The sequence below is a fragment of the Loxodonta africana genome, chromosome 2, assembly GCF_030014295.1.
Source record: "Loxodonta africana isolate mLoxAfr1 chromosome 2, mLoxAfr1.hap2, whole genome shotgun sequence".
Taxonomy (NCBI): Eukaryota; Metazoa; Chordata; class Mammalia; order Proboscidea; family Elephantidae; genus Loxodonta; species Loxodonta africana.
Window position 1 is genome coordinate 59,397,152 of NC_087343.1, and position 19,819 is coordinate 59,416,970.

Below are 19,819 nucleotides of genomic sequence, written 5' to 3' on the forward strand. Positions count from 1 at the left end.
AGAGTGATACAGCAGCTTGGAAAAGTTAGACATTTGGGACATCTTCAACCCTGTCTCAGAGGAACCAGCTTTGTACTGATCCTTATAAAATAAATTATTCGTTTACTGGGCTTGTTTGTTGCTTTTCTTGTGATTAGGCTGGGATTATGTTTTTTTGGAGAAAGTATGACAGAGGTAAAGGGCCCTTCATTGCTTTGTCACAATTTTACACATTTGTGACAGCCTTCTGATGGAGAGTTGATATTCTGGCTAGAGATTAGTTGAATTAGAGTTAAAATAGGCACACTGATTGCCTGTTTAATTACAAGGAAGAAGAGATACTGATGAGCACTGGAAATATTGATGAGTACTTGTTTTGCATATACCACAAATCTCTGTAATCCCGATATAAAGTGGCCTCTGCAAGAATACTGCTCTCTCCTGCCATATGCCAAGCAGTACCTTAAAGACAATGGCAAAACACATGTAGCCCTATAAAAATAGCCCAGGTTGAGTGGAAAATCATTTATAGAGTCACTTTCTCTTCTCCTGATACCTGGTGACACTTAGGATTCTGGAATCCAGATATTTAATTCCTATTCTGGCCTACAATGTTTAATATCTGTTAATTAAAGCTTCTGAAGGAGCTAAGGAGGAGTATTCAGGGAAAAGCAGGAAAGACCAGGATTTACTGAGGCAGGCAGGATATTTGGATTCCTGCATTCCCATATTGGTTTTTCAGCTGGCTCACTTTGGAGTCAGCCAATGCAAGATAGAGTGAGAATGAAGAAGGAAATAAAATTGGTATCCTGAGGAGGCTGTAATGAGAATAGTATAAGACCAAAGAATATTATGAGGAGACAGGGAAAGACTTCTTTTTCTGTTTGACAGGAAAAGATCAATTTTGAAATCTTGCTAAGAGTTAGTGTCATTTTTGGGTATTAGTGAAATGAAGGTTGAGGGGAAGGCTACAATATATGAATATTTGTTAGACTTGGCTGAAGGACTTAGGAAACGTGCACACACACACACGCACACACACACACACACAGAGCCTGTGTTATCTCTGAGCCCTGGAAACAGGACATGCCTGAGTTGGACAATGAGAGAGTCACTTCTCCTGGGACTTGCTGGCTGACCCTCTGGCAGGATTTTGCACATCCCATTGGCGGCGGTGAGGTGTCAAATTTGTTAATATCCTGTTTGCTGACCCAAGGATCCAGCAGTGAAGGTTTCAAGCTGTGTGTGCTCTTTAAGGAATAAGTTAATAGTCCAGCTTCTAATCTCCATGTATGTAATGTGCCGTATTGTTTGGTTCAAGTCCAGTTAACTTTTGGTCTTTTTAAGCATTTGGTTTGGAGAGCACCAGTTTGTCCTTGGTTTTTAACATGTAAAATACCAAAGATAGAAAGTTTGTGTGACAACTGCTGACAGGTGGGTGCTTCAGGTGCCCAGCTCATGTGCAAGACTCAGAGGAAGGCAGCCTCTCTGGAAAGAGCCAAAAATGTTGGGACAACATTGGAGACACTTAGCTCTCCCTCACTCTTGTCATTGACAGTGGCCCCTTTACCAATGTGGACAATACTCATTTCACTGACCAAAATGTATAAATGTATACACACATACACACACACATTTAGAGCCTTTTTAAAAATCAGAAAATCTCCAAACTTAAACAAAATAATGAATGCCACTCATCCTAGAATGCTTTACTACTGACTTCCTGTTAAAAAACAGGAGGTAACAAATTTGTAACATAGTAATATATGTGCTTTTTTGTTAACACAGTAAATACTAACAAAAAAAAAAAAAAAAAAACCTGTTGCCGACGAGTCAATTTCAACTCATAGCGACCCTATAGGACAGAGTAGAACTGTCCCCGTAGGGTTTCTAAAGAGCAGCTGATGGATTCGAACTGTTGACCTTTTGGTTAGCAGCTGAGCTTTTAACCGCTGCGCAACCTAATAATTACCTTAATTTATGTCTAATAATTACCGTAACTGATAAACAGTGACAGTGGTTCTTGATATTTGAAGGTATCTGCAACAACTGTAATGTAGTATGAAAATAACTGTGATTTTTAGTGATGACAAAGTCACAAGTACTGATATCATTATAGTTTGTTACCTACATTCACAATGGGAAGAAATTCTGCATTTCAAGGACGTAAGTTCCCGTAGAAGTTTATAGACCCTTGAATTCTACCTATGGGCTCCTTGAAGGTCCAGATTCCTTTCTAGATGGCAGTGTCTACTCTTCTTATGAAGGGATGGATACTACTGGGTGGGGAACCAGAAGGAACAAAATTGGTAAGATGGGAAAATGCAGCTAAAGATATCAGAAATTTTTTCTATTATACACATTTCTAGGGAAAAATATTGATTTGTAAGGTTTAAGTGTGGCACAGTTAAGCAATTTGTATTTTTTTCTTCTGGCCACATCATTCACTACCCAATTATCTGGAATGGTTCTGCCATTTGATGTTTTACTTAGTATTTCACTAACACTTTATATTTGCCTGGTGCTTTAATTTTGGCTTCTCAAATGTTAATTTTGAGTATGAATATAGAAAGTTTATTTTTAACTAGAAATCTAACTCTTCAAAGGTAATAATTGGAGAAATGGAATTAGATACCTTCCATAGACCTGATAAGGGAAAAGCACTTGGCTGCTAACAGAAAGGTCAGTGGTTCGAACCCACCCAGTGGCTGCACAGGAGAAAAGACCTGGTGATCTGCTCCCATAAAGATTACACCTTAACCCTGTAGGGCAGTTCTCCTCTGTCCCATAGGGCTGCTATCAGTTGGAATCGACTCGATAGCACCCAACAACAAATTATTGATACCCAAAGACAACAACAAATCAACTCAATGGTACCTAACAGCTAAACAACAAACCTAGCTTTCAATTCATCTGCTTTCATAAAAATATTCCATGGTGACAGTATCTATCATGAACTGAAATTGTTGTGTCTGTGTAATTTTTTTTTTTAGCTCTGCCACATAAGCCTGAGAACATTTCTTGCATCTTCTACTATAGGTGCAATTTAACTTGCACTTGGAGTCCAGAAAAGGAAGCCTATGACACATGGTACACAGTTTACAGAACTTGGTAAGTAGGAGAAGCTTGTGTGCTATTAGTGGGAGTAAGGAGAGGAGGCAGAGTCTCCTGGTTTGTCATGATTCAAGTCACTTATGAAGTAAAACACTTTCTCAATGACAGCTTCTGGGTGAGCTTTATGCTGCATCTGGTGGCTGGGTGACTTCTTGGTTATTTAAAGCCATACTGACAGGTCTGCAGACACAGAGTTGAGGGAAGATACAGCCACATTATGGCCTGCTCTTAGGATTGCCTGATTGGCTTAGTGACCAGTTGTAAGCATAGCAGAAAAATCTGTTTACTTACTATATTCAATTATGCTCCTTCTCTTTTCAGAAAGTGTTATAGCACAATTCATTTTTCACAGATCCAGACATAGTAAGTAGGATAAATTCAGCACCAAGAAGCAAAATTAACTCAGTCTTCCACTAATTTGCTGTGTAACCCTTGTCAAACAGTATTCTACTAGGACAGTGATTTCCAAATTTTTCACTCTCTCAAGGATCCCTTTTTATTCTAATTTATTAACAATCCTGGCCAAAAGTTAGATGTCTTAGTGAGTTTGCACAGGGATTTTTTAAAATTCTGAAAATAGCTCGTAAAGCCCATTACTTCCTTCATGCTTCCTTAGGAATAAGAGGATCCATGTCAGGAGTCATTATAAGATGATCTTTAAGTCTTTTGCTGTTTATAAAAGAGAATCTGTAGTTCCAAGTTTTTTTTTCTATACAAGATCTTTATATGTACTCTGTGTGTGTGTGTGTGTTTCATCAGTCATTATTGCATTGCTGTCAAGTCGATTCCGACTCATAGTGATGCTATAGGACAGAGTAGAACTACCCATATGGTTTCCAAGAAGTGGCTGATGGATTTGAACTGCCGAACTTTTGGTTAGCTGCTCTTAACCACTTTACTCCTCATAAATTGGTAACTGGTGTTATAAGGGAAGTATACTGTATGTTTTAGAGCAGAAGAAAGGGAAAAGCAAATAATATTCTTAACAGTATCTATATGTTAATGAGTATCTTTGTCAAAGAGATACTTTAAAACAAGGATTGGCAAACTTTTTCTGTAAAGGGCTAGGTAGTAAATATTTTAGGCTTCTCAATCCATGTAGTTTCTGTCAAAACTACACAACACTACTGTTGTAGCACACAAACTGCTATAGACAATATGTGTGACTATGTTCCAATAAAGCCTTACTTATAGATACTGAAATTTGAATTTCATGTAATTTGAACATGCCACAAAATATTCTCTTTTTTTTTTTTGCAACATTTTAGCCATGTAAAAACTGTCCTTAGCTTGTGGGTCATATAAAAACAGGAGGTGGCCATATTTGGCCTGTAGGTTACAGTTTGCTGACCCCTGCTTTAGAAATTAAGAATGATAAAGGCCCAATAACACATGGTCCAAATGATTTATCTTTTCACAGAAGTGTTAGTTCTAGGCTCCATGTTGGACAAGAAGTAGCAATAGAATGAAAATCTGGAAACCTTAATTGACTCACTTCTATTTTTCTGCTTTTTCCTTCATCTCTCTTTATGGATTGTCATTATAGTCACCAGCTGGGCATGTAGAATACCCTGGAACCATTATACCCACTTCCCGTTGATGGCCCCAGGCCTGCCTAGACTTCTTGTATTCCTAGACTGGCTTGTATTTTTGTGAGTTTATCACCTAGAATATTTCTTCCAGGTAGAATGGTAGGATTTCCCTGTGGATAGTCAAACCTGTGCTTCAGGGTTGTATCCTTTCACCATACTTACTCAATCTGTATGCTGAGCAAATAATCTGAGGAGCTGGGCTATATGAAGAAGAACATGGCATCAGGATTGGAGGAAGACTTATTAACAACCTGCATTTACGCAGATGATGCAACCTTGCTTGCTGAAAGTGAAGACAACATGAAGCACTTACTGATGAAGATCAAAGACCACAGCCTTCAGTATAGATTACACCTCAACATAAAGAAAACAAAAATCCTCATAACTGGACCAATAAACGACATCATGATAAACAGAGAAACGATTGAAGTTGTCAGGGATTTCATTTTACTTGGATCCACAATCAACATCCATGGAAGCAGGACTCAAGGAATCAAGACACATTGCACTGGGCAAATCTGCTGCAAAAGACCTCTTTAAAATCTTAAAAAGAAAAGACATCACCTTGAAGACTAAAGCATGCCTGACCCAAGCCATGGTGTTTTCGATTACCTCATAGACATGGGAAAGCTGTACAATGTATAAGGAAGACTGAAGAAGAATTGATGCTTTTGGATGATGGTGCTGGTGAAGAATACTGAATATACCATGAACTGCCAAAAGAATGAAAATCTGTCTTGGAAGAAATATAGCTAGAATGCTCCTTGGAAGCAAGGATGACAAGACTACATCTCTCGTACTTTAGACATGTTATCAGGTGGAATCAATCCCTGGAGAAGGACATCACGCTTGGTAGAGTAGAGGGTCATCGAAAAAGAGGAAGACCCACAATGAGATCAATTGACACGGTGTCTACAACAATGGGCTGAAGCATAACAATGATCATGAGGATGACACAGTACCTGGCAGTGTTTTGTTACTATGAGTCAGAACCGACTCAATGGCACCTAACAACAGTCAACCCTGAGAACATATTAGGCTGGGTCAGTGTTATGAACAAAAACCTACCGATGCTCAAGACAACAGGAATTTATATTGCCTTGGGGAAAAGAGGAGGAGTTGGGGATGCCCTCCTGGAGCGGGTGGCTTTTGAACTGAGACTTGAAGGAGATCTGCAGGTATGGGGTAGGGGAGAAAGGATATATCTCAAGGTTACATCATGGGCAAACACAAAAATGTTCAACTATAGTAACGGTAATAACAATAATAGTATTATCTCACATTTGTTAACTACTTACTAAGTGCCTGCCATTTTTTAAATAATTTTTATTGTGCTTTAACTGAAAGTTTACAAGTCAAGTCAGTCTTTCACACAAAAACCCATATACACCTTGCTACACACTCCCAATTACTCTCCCCTTAATGAGACAGCCCACTCTCTCCCTCCACTCTCTCTTTTTGTGTCCATTTCACCAGCTTCTAACCCCCTCCACCCTCTCATCTCCCCTCTAGGCAGGAGATGCCAACGTAGTGTCAAGTGTCCACCTGACCCAAAAAGCTCACTCCTCACCAGCATCCCTCTCCAACCCATTGTCCAGTCCAATCCATGTCTGAAGAGTTGGCTTTGGGAATGGTTCCTGTCCTGGGCCAACAGAAGGTCTGGGGTCCATGACCACCAGGGTCCCTCTAGTCTCAGTCAGACCATTAAGTCTGGTCTTATGAGAATTTGGGGTCTGCATCCCACTGCTCTGATGTGTTGCTGTGATGCTTGAAGCTATGCCACCAGTATTCAGACACCAGCAGGGTCACCCGTGGAGGACAGGTTTCAGCTGAGCTTCCAGACTAAGACAGACTAGGAAGAAGGACCCGGCAGTCTACTTCTGAAAAGCATTAGCCAGTGAAAACCTTATGAATAGCAGCAGAACATTGTCTGATATAGTGCTGGAAGATGAGCCCCCCAGGTTGGAAGGCACTCAAAAGATGACTGGGGGAGAGCTGCCTCCTCAAAGTGGAGTCGACCTTAATGACGTGAATGGAGTAAAGCTTTCAGGACCTTCACTTGCTGATGTGGCACGACTCAAAATGAGAAGAAACAGCTGCAAACATCCATTAATAATTGGAACCTGGAATGTACGAAGTATGAATCTAGGAAAATTGGAAATCATCAAAAATAAAATGAAACGTATAAACATTGATATCCTAGGCATTAATGAGCTGAAATGGACTGGTACTGGCCATTTTGAATTGGACAATCATATAGTCTACTATGCTGGGAATGACAGCGCGAAGAGGAATGGTGTTGCATTCATCGTCAAAAAGAACGTTTTAAGATCTATCCTGAAGAACAACACTGTCAGTGATAGGATAATATCCATATGCCTACAAGGAAGACCAGTTAATACGACTATTATTCAAATTTACATAGCAACCACTAGTGCCAAAGATGAAGAAATAGAAGATTTTTATCAGCTGCTGCAGTCTGAAATTGACCGAACATGCAATCAAGATGCATTGATAATTACTGGTGATTGGAATGGGAAAGTTGGAAACAAAGAAGAAGGACCAGTAGTTGGAAAATATGGTCTTGGTGATAGAAACAATGCTGGAGATGGAATGATAGAATTTTGCAAGACCAACGACTTCTTCATTGCAAATACCTTCTTTCACCAACATAAACGGTGACTATACACATGGACCTCACCGGATGGAACACACAGAAATCAAATTGACGACATCTGTGGAAAGAGATGATGGAAAAGGTCAATATCATCAGTCAGAACAAGGCCAGGGGCCAGCTGTGGAACTGATCATCAATTGCTCATATGCAAGCTCAAGCTGAAACTGAAGAAAATCAGAGCAAGTCCACGAGAGCCAAAATATGACCTTGAGTATATCCCACCTGAATTTAGAGACCATCTCAAGAATATATTTGACGCATTTAACACCAGTGACTGAAGACCAGATGAGTTCTGAAATGATATCAAGGACATCATCCATGAAGAAAGCAAGAGGTCACTGAAAAGACAGGAAAGAAAGAAAAGACCAAGATGGATGTCAGAGGAAACTCTGAAACTTGCTCTTGAGCGTCGAGCAGCTAAAGCAAAAGGAAGAATTGATGAAGTAAAAGAACTGAACAGAAGATTTTAAAGGGCCTCTCAAAAAGACAAAGTATTATAATGACATGTGCAAAGAGCTGGAGATGGAAAACCAAAAGGGAAGAACACGGTCGGTGTTTCTCAAGCTGAAAGGACTGAAGAAAAAATTCAAGCCTTGAGTTGCAATAGTGAAGGATTCCATGGGGAAAATATTAAACAACGCAGGAAGCATCAAAAGAAGATGGAAAGAATACACAGAGTCATTATACCAAAAAGAATTAGCCGATGTTCAACCATTTCAAGAGGTGGCATGTGATCAGGAACCGATGGTACTGAAGGAAGAAGTCCAAGGTGCTCTGAAGGCATTAGCGAAAAACAAGGCTCCAGGAATTGATGGAATACCAATTGAGATGTTTCAACAAATAGATGCAGCGTTGGAGGTGCTCACTCGTCTATGCCAAGAAATATGGAAGACAACTTCCTGGCCAACTGACTGGAAGAGATCCATATTTATGCCTCTTCCCAAGAAAGGTGATCCAACCAAATGTGGGAATTATAAAACAATATCATTAATATCGCACGCAAGCAAAATTTTGCTGAAGGTCATTCAAAAATGGCTGCAGCAGTATATCGACAGGGAACTGCCAGAAATTCAGGCCAGTTTCAGAAGAGGACGTGGAAGCAGGGATATCATTGCTGATGTCAGATGGATCCTGGCTGAAAGCAGAGAATACCAGAAGGATGTTTACCTGTGTTTTATCGACTATGCAAAGGCATTCGACTGCATGGATCGTAACAAACTATGGATAACACTGCGAAGAATGGGAATTCCAGAACACTTAATTGTGCTCATGAGGAACCTTTACGTAGATCAAGAGGCAGAAGAAGGGGATACTGATTGGTTTAAAGTCAGGAAAGGTGTGCGTCAATGTTGTATTCTTTCACCATACCTATTCAATCTGTATGCTGAACAAATAATCTGAGAAGCTAGACTACATGAAGAAGAACGGGGCGTCAGGATTGGAGGAAGACTCATTAACAACCTGTGTTATGGAGATGACACAAACTTGCTTGCTGAAAGTGAAGAGGACTTGAAGCACTTACTAATGAAGATCAAAGACCACAGCCTTCAGTATGGATTACACCTCAACATAAAGAAAACAAAAATCCTCACAACTGGACCAATGAGCAACATCATGATAAACAGAGAAAAGATTGAAGTTGTCAAGGATTTCATTTTACTTGGATCCACAATCAACAACCATGGAAGCAGCAGTCAAGAAATCAAAAGACGCATTGCATTGGATAAGTCTGCTGCAAAGGACCTCTTCAAAGTATTGAGGAGCAAAGATGTCACCCTGAAGACTAAGGTGCGCCTGACCCAAGCCATGGTATTTTCAGTCACACCATATGCATGTGAAAGCTGGACAATAAATAAGGAAGACCGAAGAAGAGTTGACGCCTTTGAATTGTGGTGTTGGTGAAGAATATGGAATATACCATGGACTGCCAAAAGAACAAACAAATCTGTCTTGGAAGAAGCATGGCCAGAATGCTCCTTAGAGGCAAGAATGGCGAGACTGCGTCTTATACACTTTGGACATGTTGTCAGGAGGGATCAGTCCCTGGAGAAGGACGTCATGATTGGCAGAGTACAGGGTCAGTGGAAAAGAGTAAGACCCTCAACAAGGTGGATTGACACAGTGGCTGCAACAATGAGCTCAAGCATAATAATGATTGTAAGGATGGCTCAGGACCGGGCAGTGTTTCGTTCTGTTTTGCATAGGGTCGCTATGAGTCGGAACCGACTTGACGGCACCTAACAACAACATCCCACTGTTCTCCTGCTCCCTCAGGGATTCTCTGTTGTGTTCCTTATCAGGGCAGTCATCGGCTGTAGCCAGGCACCATCTAGTTCTCAGGATGATGTAAGTCTCTGGTTCACATGGCAATTTCTGTCTCTTGGGCTCATAATCGCCTTGTGTCCTTGGTGTTCTTCATTTTCCTTTGATCTAGGTGGGTTGAGACCAATTGATGCATCTTAGATGGCTGCTCGCTAGCGTTTAAGACCCTGGGTGCCATTCTTCAAAGGGGGGTGCAGAATGTTTTCTTAATAGATTTTATTATGCCAATTGACTTAGATGTCCCCTTGAACCATGGTCCCCAGACCCCTGCTACGCTGGCCTTCAAAGCATTCAGTTTATTCAGGAAACTTCTTTGCTTTTCGTTTAGTCCAGTTGTGCTGACCTCGCCTGTATTGTGTGCTGTCTTTCCCTTCACGTAAAGTAGTTCTTATCTACTATCTAATTAGTGAGTGCCCCTCTCCCACCCTCCCTCCCTTCCCCCTCTCGTAACCACAAAAGAATGTTTTCTTCTCAGTTTAAACTGTTTCTCAAGTTCTTATAATAAGGTCTTATACAATATTTGTCCTTTTGCAACTGACTAATTTCACTCAGCAGAATGCCTTCCAGGTTCCTCCGTGTTATGAAATGTTTCACAGATTCCTCACTGTTCTTTATTGATGCCTAGTATTCCATTGTGTGAATATACCATAATTTATTTATCCATTCATCCATTGATGGGCACCTTGGTTGCTTCCATCTTTTTGCTATTGTAAACAGTGCTGCAATAAACATGGGTGTGCATATATCTGTTCGTGTAAAGGTTCTTATTTCTCTAGGATATATTCCAAGGAGTGGGATTGCTGGATCCTATGGTAGTTCTATTTCTAGCTTTTTAAGGAAGTGCCAAATGGATTTCCAAAGTGGTTGTACCATTTGACATTCCCACCAGCAGTGTATAAGTGTTCCAGTCTCTCCACAGCCTCTCCAACATTTACTATTTTGTGTTTTTTGGATCAATGCTAGCTAGCCCTGTTGGAGTGAAGTGAAATCTTATTATAGTTTTGATCTGCATTTCACTAATGGCTAATGATCGTGAACATTTCCTCATATATCTGTTAGCTACCTGAATGTCTTCTTTAGTGAAGTGTCTATTCATATCTTTTGCCCATTTTTTAATTGGGTCGTCTTTTTGCAGTTGAGTTTTTGCAGTATCATGTAGATTTTAGAGATCAGGTGCTGATCAGAAATGTCATAGCTAAAAACTTTTTCCCAGTCTGTGGGTAGTCTTTTTACTCTTTTGGTGAAGTCTTTGGATGAGCATAGGTGTTTGATTTTTAGGAGCTCCCAGTTATCTAGTTTTTCTTCTACATTCTTTATAATGTTTTGTATACTGTTTCTACCATGTATTAGGGCTCCTAACGTTGCCCCTATTTTTTCTTCCATGATCTTTATCATTTAGATTTTATATTTAGATCTTTGATCCATTTTGAGTTAGTTTTTGTGCATGGAGTGAGGTATAGGTCTTGTTTCATTTTTTTGCAGATGGATATCCAGTTATGCCAGCACCATGTGTTAAAAAGACTGTCTTTTTCCCATGTAACTGTTTTGGGGCCTTTGTCAAATATCAGCTGCTCATATGTGGATGGATTTATTTCTGGATTCTCAGTTCTGTTCCATTGGTCCATGTATCTGTTGTAGTACCAGTACCAGGCTGTTTTGACTACTGTGGCAGTATAATAGGTTTCAAAATCAGGTAAAGTAAGGCCTCCCACTTTGTTCCTCTTTTTCAGTAATGCCTTATTTATCCAGGGCCTCTTTCCCTTCCATATGAAGTTGATGATTTGTTTCTCCATCTCATTAAAGAATGTCCTTGGGATTTGGATCGGAATTGCATTAAATGTATAGATCGCTTTTGGTAGAATAGACATTTTTGTAATGTTAAGTCTTCCTATCCATGAGCAAGGTATGGTCTTCCACTTATGTAAGTCTCTTTTGGTTTCTTGCAGAAGTGTATTGTAGTTTTCTTTGTATAAGTCTTTTACATCTCTGCTAAGATTTATTCCTAAGTATTTTATCTTCTTGGAGGCTACAATAATGGCATTGATTTGGTGATTTCCTCTTCGATGTTCTTTTTGTCGGTGTAGAGGAATACAACTGATTTTTGTATGGTTATCTTGTATCCTAGTACTCTGCTGAACTCTTCTATTAGTTTCAGTAGTTTTCGGGAGGATTCCTTAGGGCTTTCTGTGTACAAGATCATGTCATCTGCAAATAGAGATGCTTTTACTTCTTCCTTGCCAATCTGGATGCCCTTTATATCTTTATCTAACATAATTGGTCTGGCTAGGACTTCTAGCACAATATTGAATAAGAGTGGTGATAAAGGGCATCCTTCTCTGGTTCCCGATCTCGGTGGGAATGTTTTCAGGCTGTCTCCATTTAGGGTGATGTTGGCTGTTGGCTTTGTATAAATGCTCTTTATTATGTTGAGGAATTTTCCTTCTATTCTTATTTTGTTGAGAGTTTTTATCATGAATCAGTGTTGAACTTTGTCAAATGCCTTTTCTGCATCAATTGATAAAATCATGTGATTCCTGTCTTTTGTTTTATTTATGTGGTGGATTACATTAATTGTTTTTCTAATGTTGAACCATCCCTGCATACCTGATATGAATCCCACTTGGTCATGGTGAATTATTTTTTTGATATGTTGTTGAATTCCATTGGCCAGAATTTTGTTGAGGATTTTTGCATCTACATTCATGAGGGATATAGGTCTATAATTTTCTTTTCTTGTGGTATCTTTACCTGGTTTTGGTTTCAGGGATATAGTGGCTTCATAGAATGAGTTTGTTGTATTCTGTCCTTTTCTATGCTCTGAAATACCTTTAGTAGTAGTGGTGTTAACTCTTCTCTGAAAGTCTGGTAGAAATCTGCATGAAACCGTCTGGACCAGGGCTTTTTTTTTGTTGGGAGTTTTTTGATTACCTTTTCAATGTCTTCTTTTGTTATGGGTCTATTTAGTTGTTCTACCTCTGTGTTAGTTTTGGTACGTAGTGTGTTTCTAGGAATTCATCCATTTCTTCCAGGTTTTCAAATTTGAGTATAGTTTTTCATGGTAATCTGATATGATTCTTTTAATTTCAGTTGGGTCTGTTGTAATATCTCCCATCTTATTTCTTATTCGGGTTATTGGCTTCCTCTCCTGTTTTTCTTTTGTCAGTTTGGCCAGTGGTTTATCAATTTTGTTGAGTTTTTCAAAAAACCAGCTTTTGTTCTTGTTAATTCTTTCAATTGTTTTTCTGTTTTCTACTTCATTTAGTTCAGCTCTAATTTTTATTATTTGTGTTCTTCTGGTGCCTGTGGGTTTCTTTTGTTGCTCTCTTTCTATTTGTTCAAGTTGTAGGGATAATTCTTTGATTTTGGCCCTTTCTTCTTTTTGGATGTGTGCATTTATTGATATAAATTGGCCTCTGAGCACTGCTTTTGCTGTGTCCCAAAGGTCCTGTTTGGAAGTGTTTTCATTCTCTTGGATTCTCTGAATTTCTTTATTCCATCCTTAATGTCTTCTATAATCCAGTCTTTTTTGAGCAGGGTATTGTTCAGTTTCCAAGTGTTTGATTTCTTTTCCCTGCTCTTCCTGTTATTGAGTTCCACTTTTGTGGCCTTATGGTCAGAGGAGGTACTTTGTAATATTTCAGTGTTTTGGATTCTGCTAAGGCTTGCTTTATGACCTAATATGTGGACTATTCTAGAGAATGTTCCATGTGCACTAGAAAAGAAAGTATACTTGGTCGCTGTTGGATGGAGTGTTCTGTATATGTCTACAAGGTCAAGTTGGTTGATTGTGGCATTTAGATCTTCCGTGTCTTTATTGAGCTTCTTTCTGGATGTCCTGTCCATCACCGAAAGTGGTGTGTTGAAGTCTCCTACTATTATTTTGGAGCTGTCCATCTCACTTTTCAATGCTGGTAGAGTTTGTTTTATGTATCTTGCAGCCCTGTCGTTGGGTGCATCAATAATTAATATGGTTATATGTTCTTGGTGTATTGTCCCTTTAATCATTATATAGGGTCCTTCCTTATCCTTTCTGATAGATTTAACTCTAAAGTCTATTTTGCCAGAAATTAATATTGCCACTCCTGCTTTTTTTGATTGTTGTTTGCTTGGTATATTTTTTTCTATCTTTTGAGTTTTAGTTTGTTTGTGTCTCTAAGTCTAAGGTGTGTCTCTTGTAGGCAGCAAATAGCCGGATCTTGTTTTTTAATCCATTCTGCCACTCTCTTTCTCTTTATTGGTGCATTTAGTCCATTTACATTCAGGGTAATTATGGATAGGTATGAATTTAGTGCCATCCTTTTGATGTGTTTTTTTGTGTGTTGACAGTTTCTTTTTCCCCCTTGATTTTATGTGCTGAGTAGATTTTCTTTATATATTGTCCTTTCCTCATATTTGTTGTTATTGATTTTGTTTCTGCTGAGTCTGTGTTTTTCCCTTGTATTTTATTTTGATGAGTAGGATTGTTTGTCTCCTTTGTGGTTACCTTATTTTTTACCCCTATTTTTCTAAATTTAGAACTAACTTTTATTTCTTTGTATTGCCATATCTTCTTCTCCATATGGAAGGTGTATGATTACATTTCTTAGTCCCTCTGTATTATTTTAATGTTGTCTTCTTTTATATAATAACATCGCTGTTAACCCTGTTTTGGGCTTTTTTTTTCCCTTTCTTTTTTTTTATAATCTTGCTTTGTTTTTTTGGATTTCCCTGTCTGGGTTGACTTCTGGTTGCTCTGCCCAGTGTTCTAGTCTTGGCTTGATACCTGATATTATTGATTTTCTAACCAAAGAACTCCTTTTAGTATTTCTTGTAGTTTTGGTTTGGTTTTTACGAATTTCCTCAACTTGTGTTTATCTGGAAGTGTCTTAATTTCACCTTCATATTTAAGAGACAGTTTTGGTGGATATATGATTCTTGGCAGGCAATTTTTTTCCTTCAATTTTTCAAATATGTCACCCCATTGACTTGTTACCTGCATGGTTTCTGCCGAGTAGTCCAAGCTTATTCTTATTGGCTCTCCTTAGTAGGTGACTATTCGTTTATCCCTTGCTGCTGTTATAATTGTCTCTTTATCTTTGGTTTTGGCAAGCTTGGTTATAATATGTCTTGGTGACTTTCTTTTAAGATCTACCTTATGTGGAGTTTGATGAGCATCTTGGGTAGATATCTTCTCATCTTTCATTATATCAGGGAAGTTTTCTGCCAACAAATCTTCAACAATTTTCTCCATATTTTCTATTATCCCTCCCTGTTCTGTTATTCCAATCACTCATAGGTTATTTCTCTTGTTAGAGTCCCATGTGATTCTTAAGCTTTCTTCATTTTTTTTAATTCTTTTATCTGATTTTTCTTCAAATACATTACTGCCAAGTGATTTATCTTTGAGTTCAGAAATTCTAGCTTCTACTTGCTCAATTCTGCTCCTCTGACTTCCTATTGAGTTATGTAATTCTGTAATTTTGTTGTTAATCTTCTGAATTTCTGATTGCTGTCTGTCTATGGATTTTTCCATCTTATTAAACTTTTCATTATGTTCCTGAATAATCTTTCTGATTTCTTCAGTTGCTTTGTCTGTGTGTTCCTTGGCGTGTTCCACGTATTGCCTCATTTCCTTCCTGATGCCTTGAAGGGTTCTGTGTACTAAACTTTTGTATTCTGCATCTGGTAATTCCAGGAATGCACTTTCATCTAGAAAATCCCTGGATTCTTTGTTTTGAGAGCCTGTTGAGGTGATTATGGTCTGTTTCTTTATGTGGCTTGATATTGACTGTTGTCTCTGAGCAATCTATAAGTTATTGTATTTAGTTTATGCTTGCTTACTGTGTCATAGCTGCCTTCTTTGTTTTGCTTTGGTATACCCCCTATGGGTTGCTTGAGTGAGCTAGCTTGATTATTTTCACCTTTGGAGGTCTGGTGTCCTGTCCCTAGCTGGCTAGAGCTGTTATCAGGTATATCAGTCTAGGAGTCCATTCCGTTTTCTTGTGTGAATTCAGCTCAGGTTTCCAGGTAGCTGACCATCAAGTATGTGGTACAGGCTCTGTCCTACAGTCTTAGAGGGGCAGGGGTGATTGGCATATATACTGGTATGTGATTGCAGCAGGGGGTCATGCTCTGAACAAGGCAGGGGGCTGAGAACCAACCCCCAAGTGTCTCTGAGGAAAACGTGTCTCTGTTCCCTAGAGCATGCTGGTGGGTGGGTTTTAGAGAGGGACCGTGGGCACTCAAAGTTTTTGGCTGTAAGGGCTGGGAGGTACCAGTTATCTTTGGACCCCTGTTGCAGGTGGCTGGGTGACGTGAGTGGAGCTACCAGTCCTTAGGTCCCTGATGTGGGTAGGTGAGGACCTTGTTTAATAGGCAAAGCAATGTCAAACCTCAAACACCCACCTCTCCACCACACAGCTGAAATGGTAGGAGTTTGCCAACAAGGGCCTATTCTCCCAAAATAGGCCCACACAGGTCCATGCAGAAGGGAAAGGTGCTCAAGGCCCATGCACAGTTTATGCATGGACAGGAGCCGCTTCTGTCCTGAGCTCCCCCGGTTAATGGAGCTAGCAAATTATCTTTTTCTGCCAACTGCAAATTTTTTCCTTCCCCAAGGCCGGGAGGATGGCTCCAGGTGCTCACCAGGGTCTATCTCAGTCCCAGGAATTCAGCCACTGAAGCCAGCTTGGGGGTGGGAGGGGGCACGGTAAAATATACGTAAGTACTTAGCTTTTGCCGAGAACGCGGTTCTCCTCAGGTTCCAGAAATGTGAATAGGCTGTGTGGCTGGCTGCTTATCCCTGAGGAAACTGTGGCCGAATGCTATTACCCGCCCACCGCTGTTGCCGCCACCACCGCCGTCCCAGGAATGGTGCCTGAGTGCTCCCTGCGATTCAGGTCCGGTAACTCTTCTCCACTTCTGAACGGCCTCTCCCTCCCCCTGCCCCTCAGTTCCTTGTCCAAGCTTGCCTTTGATGCTCAGAGCTCCCAGCTTGTCACAAATATACTTGTTTCACTTGTTTTTTTGGGTCTTTGTTGTAAAGAGGGCTGGATTGAAGCAGCTGTCTATTCCGCCATCTTGACTCTGCCTTCCTGCCTGCCATTTTTAAAGTGCTTTACATGTGTTAGTTCATTTAACCGTCATGACAATTCCTGTGTTATAGGCATATTACTGTCTTCATTTTACAGATGCAAAAAAGGCACAGAGAGGTAAGATATTTTCCCAAGGCAAAGGGTTACTAAGAGGCAAAGCCAGGATTCAAACTCAATTGGCTTCCAGAGCCTGTACGTGAAACCACTGTACAGCATAACCCAGGGGGCCATTTTTGCACTGCCAGCAACCAAAGACAACCTTTGAGGTCTTTTCTAGTTTCAAGATTCCAAGATTCCTGTGTCCAAGCTCCGTTCCCTCTGCCTGTTACCACAAACACTGACACCCTGCTTGGTGGTCCCCTTTGCTGCTCTCACCCTTTCCATCTTGTCCACCATCCCCAGGGACATGTGGACCATAGCTCGACACCTATCCATCTGATTATTACCAATATATGCACTTGTTTTCATTAAGCTGTAGCGCAATAGCTTTTAAATATTTATTTAGGAATATAGCTTTAATGCATTTTCTAAAAATAATAATATATGTTAATGTTAAAAAATTCAACCTGAGTTTCTGGCCAACATGGCATCATAGACAGAAGCACCACATCATACCTCCACAGCAAAGACCCAAAAAACTAAGTAAAGTAGAGACAAATGTCATTATTGGAACCTGAAGTGTCAAATGAAGAGATAAAGAACTCAGCCAAGCACCGAATGGAATAAGAAACTGACAGATGACAGAGAGTGAGGAGTAGCACAGATCCACCATCTTAGACTCCTGTCAGGGATTGGCGGACAGGGAACATGGGAAAGCAGCTTCACCAAGCTCCCAGCAGGAGACAGAGCACCTGGTAGCCAGAGATATACACTTTCCCATCCCCAATCCTCTCCCCACTGCTCTACCTCTAAGCTTCCTGGCTGGCTGTGGTGGTTCTGCCGGCCAGGAAGTGCACTGTCTGTGCCGCTTAGATTTGCCCCACCCACGTTGGAGATCAGCGGACAGGGAGTATGGGAAAGCAGCTTCACGAAGTTCCCAGCAGGAGACACAACACCTGGTAACAAGCATTATATGCTTTCCTAACCCCCACTATTCTCCCCCAACCCTGTTCAGCCTCCTCTGCTTCCTGCCAGCTGCAGTCTCTTGGCTGGGAAGCAACTGCTTCCACCCAGGCCACTTGGATTTGTCTCACCCACAACTGAGCTGGTTTTGGTTTTTTCCATTTCTTTCGGTTTCTTCTGTGCCTCCCACCACCTTCTTTTGCCATCTTTGCTTCTTCTTGAAAGGCTGTGAAGTCCTGCACGACTGGGGAACCACTCCCCTGGCCTGTGACACCATGCTTGTGGGATCCCTGGAGCATTTTTTTTGCTTGTTTTGTTCTGTTTGTTTTCTTTTTCATTTTGTGGCTTGGGAGCCCCTTCTAGCTGGGCTGCACTGCCTGGCTTAGAAGCCACTCCCCTAGTCTGTGCAGCCATGTAGGTGGGATCCCCAGGTGCACTTCCTGGCCGGCAGAACCACCACAGCCAGCCAGGAAGCTTAGAGCTTTTTTTGTTTTTTTCTTTTCTCTCTCTTTTTCCCTTTCTGCCTTGCTTTGTTTCTCAGTTCTCATCTCTCTACATTTACCTTCTTTTCCTGTCTCCTGCATACCTGTTGCTGTATGACTTCTATACCTGCTCTAGCCAGGCTATACTGCACAGACTGGGGGCCACTTTATCAGTTTTTGCAGCCCCACCTGTGAGACTCTAGGACTCCTGGGGGGCTTTTCTTTCTTTCTTTTTCAAATTTTTATCTGGTTATTTTTTTCTGTCTTTTTGCCTTTTTCTTTCTTTCTGCTTTTCTCCATCTCTCAGTTTCTCATCTCTCCACTTCAATGGCAAGCTCTCTTAGCACCTTTTTTTTTCTTTGTTTGCTTGTTTGTTTTTGGCTCCTGTTTCTCTCTCTTCTCTCTCTCCTCTTTCCCACACCCCTATATTAGCTCCACAGATCACAACCTTCCCACTCCTTCCTGCCTACCTGCACCATGCACTGAACATCACACTCCCGAGCAGCATAGGCACGGCCTACTGGAACCTACCCAGCACCAATTCCTGGCCTGCCCTGTCAGCCCTAGCACATGCCACAAACAACCCATCCCAGCATCTCCCCTTCGGCTGGACCTGCCCTGCTGCACCATAGCTGAGTGATTGGCCCTGCCCATTGGACAAGGAGGTGAAAAGCATCATGTCTACAGACAAGCAAACAACAAAGAATGCACAGCCCACCTGCTCAGACATAACCAAATAAAACAAAAAAGCGGGATGAAACAAACAGATCTACAGTCAAGAAACAAAGAAAATAACTACTGAATGTCCCGAAGACGGCAGACAATCTCAAAACATTAAAAAAAAAAAAAGGACAAGATGGTTCCAGTAGGCATCCAAAATAAAACACCAGATGACTTTCCAGTCGAAGAAAAGGCACTAGAACTACCTGACAGGGAATTCAGATCTCCAACATTCAGAGCGATCAAAAAGTTGAAGCAAAACCAGATAAAAATGAGGAAAAAATAGACAAATTTCTGTAAAAGGCAGACAAATTCATGGAGAATACAGACCAAAAAAATGGAAGAATTCAGGAAAATAATACAGGAATGAAATGCCAAAATAAGTTCACAACTAGAAATCATGCAAAAGTGACAATTAGAAATCCACGAGATAAAAAACAAGATTTCAGAAACGGGCAATGTCATAGAAGGGCTGAGGAGCAGGTTTGAAATGATGGAAGACAGAATCAGCAAAATTGAAGACAAACACTTGGATACAACTCTGAGGAAAAATCAGAGAAAAGGGCAAAGAAAAATGAAGAAACCTGAGAATTATGTGGGATACAATCAAAAGCAAAAATTTGAGAGTGATCAGAGTTCCAGAACAGGGAGAGAAAATGGGAAACACAGAGAGGATCGTTGAAGAATTGCTGACAGAAAACTTCCCTAATATCATTAATGATGAAAAGCTGACCATCCAAGAATGTCAACACACCCATATAAGATAGATCTCAAAAGAAAAACATCAAGGCATATCAT

The 19,819-nt window shown here is 40.4% G+C and overlaps 1 protein-coding gene across 1 annotated transcript in view; it reads left to right on the forward strand.

Annotated features, from left to right (window-relative positions):
• Positions 1 to 19,819, forward strand: part of IL31RA (interleukin 31 receptor A) — an 81,636-nt gene that overhangs the window by 2,698 nt on the left and 59,119 nt on the right. The window contains exon 2 of the mRNA XM_010588146.3: positions 2,973 to 3,090. Within this exon, the coding sequence (XP_010586448.2) occupies positions 2,973 to 3,090 (118 nt within the window). The remainder of the gene's footprint in view (positions 1 to 2,972; positions 3,091 to 19,819) is intronic.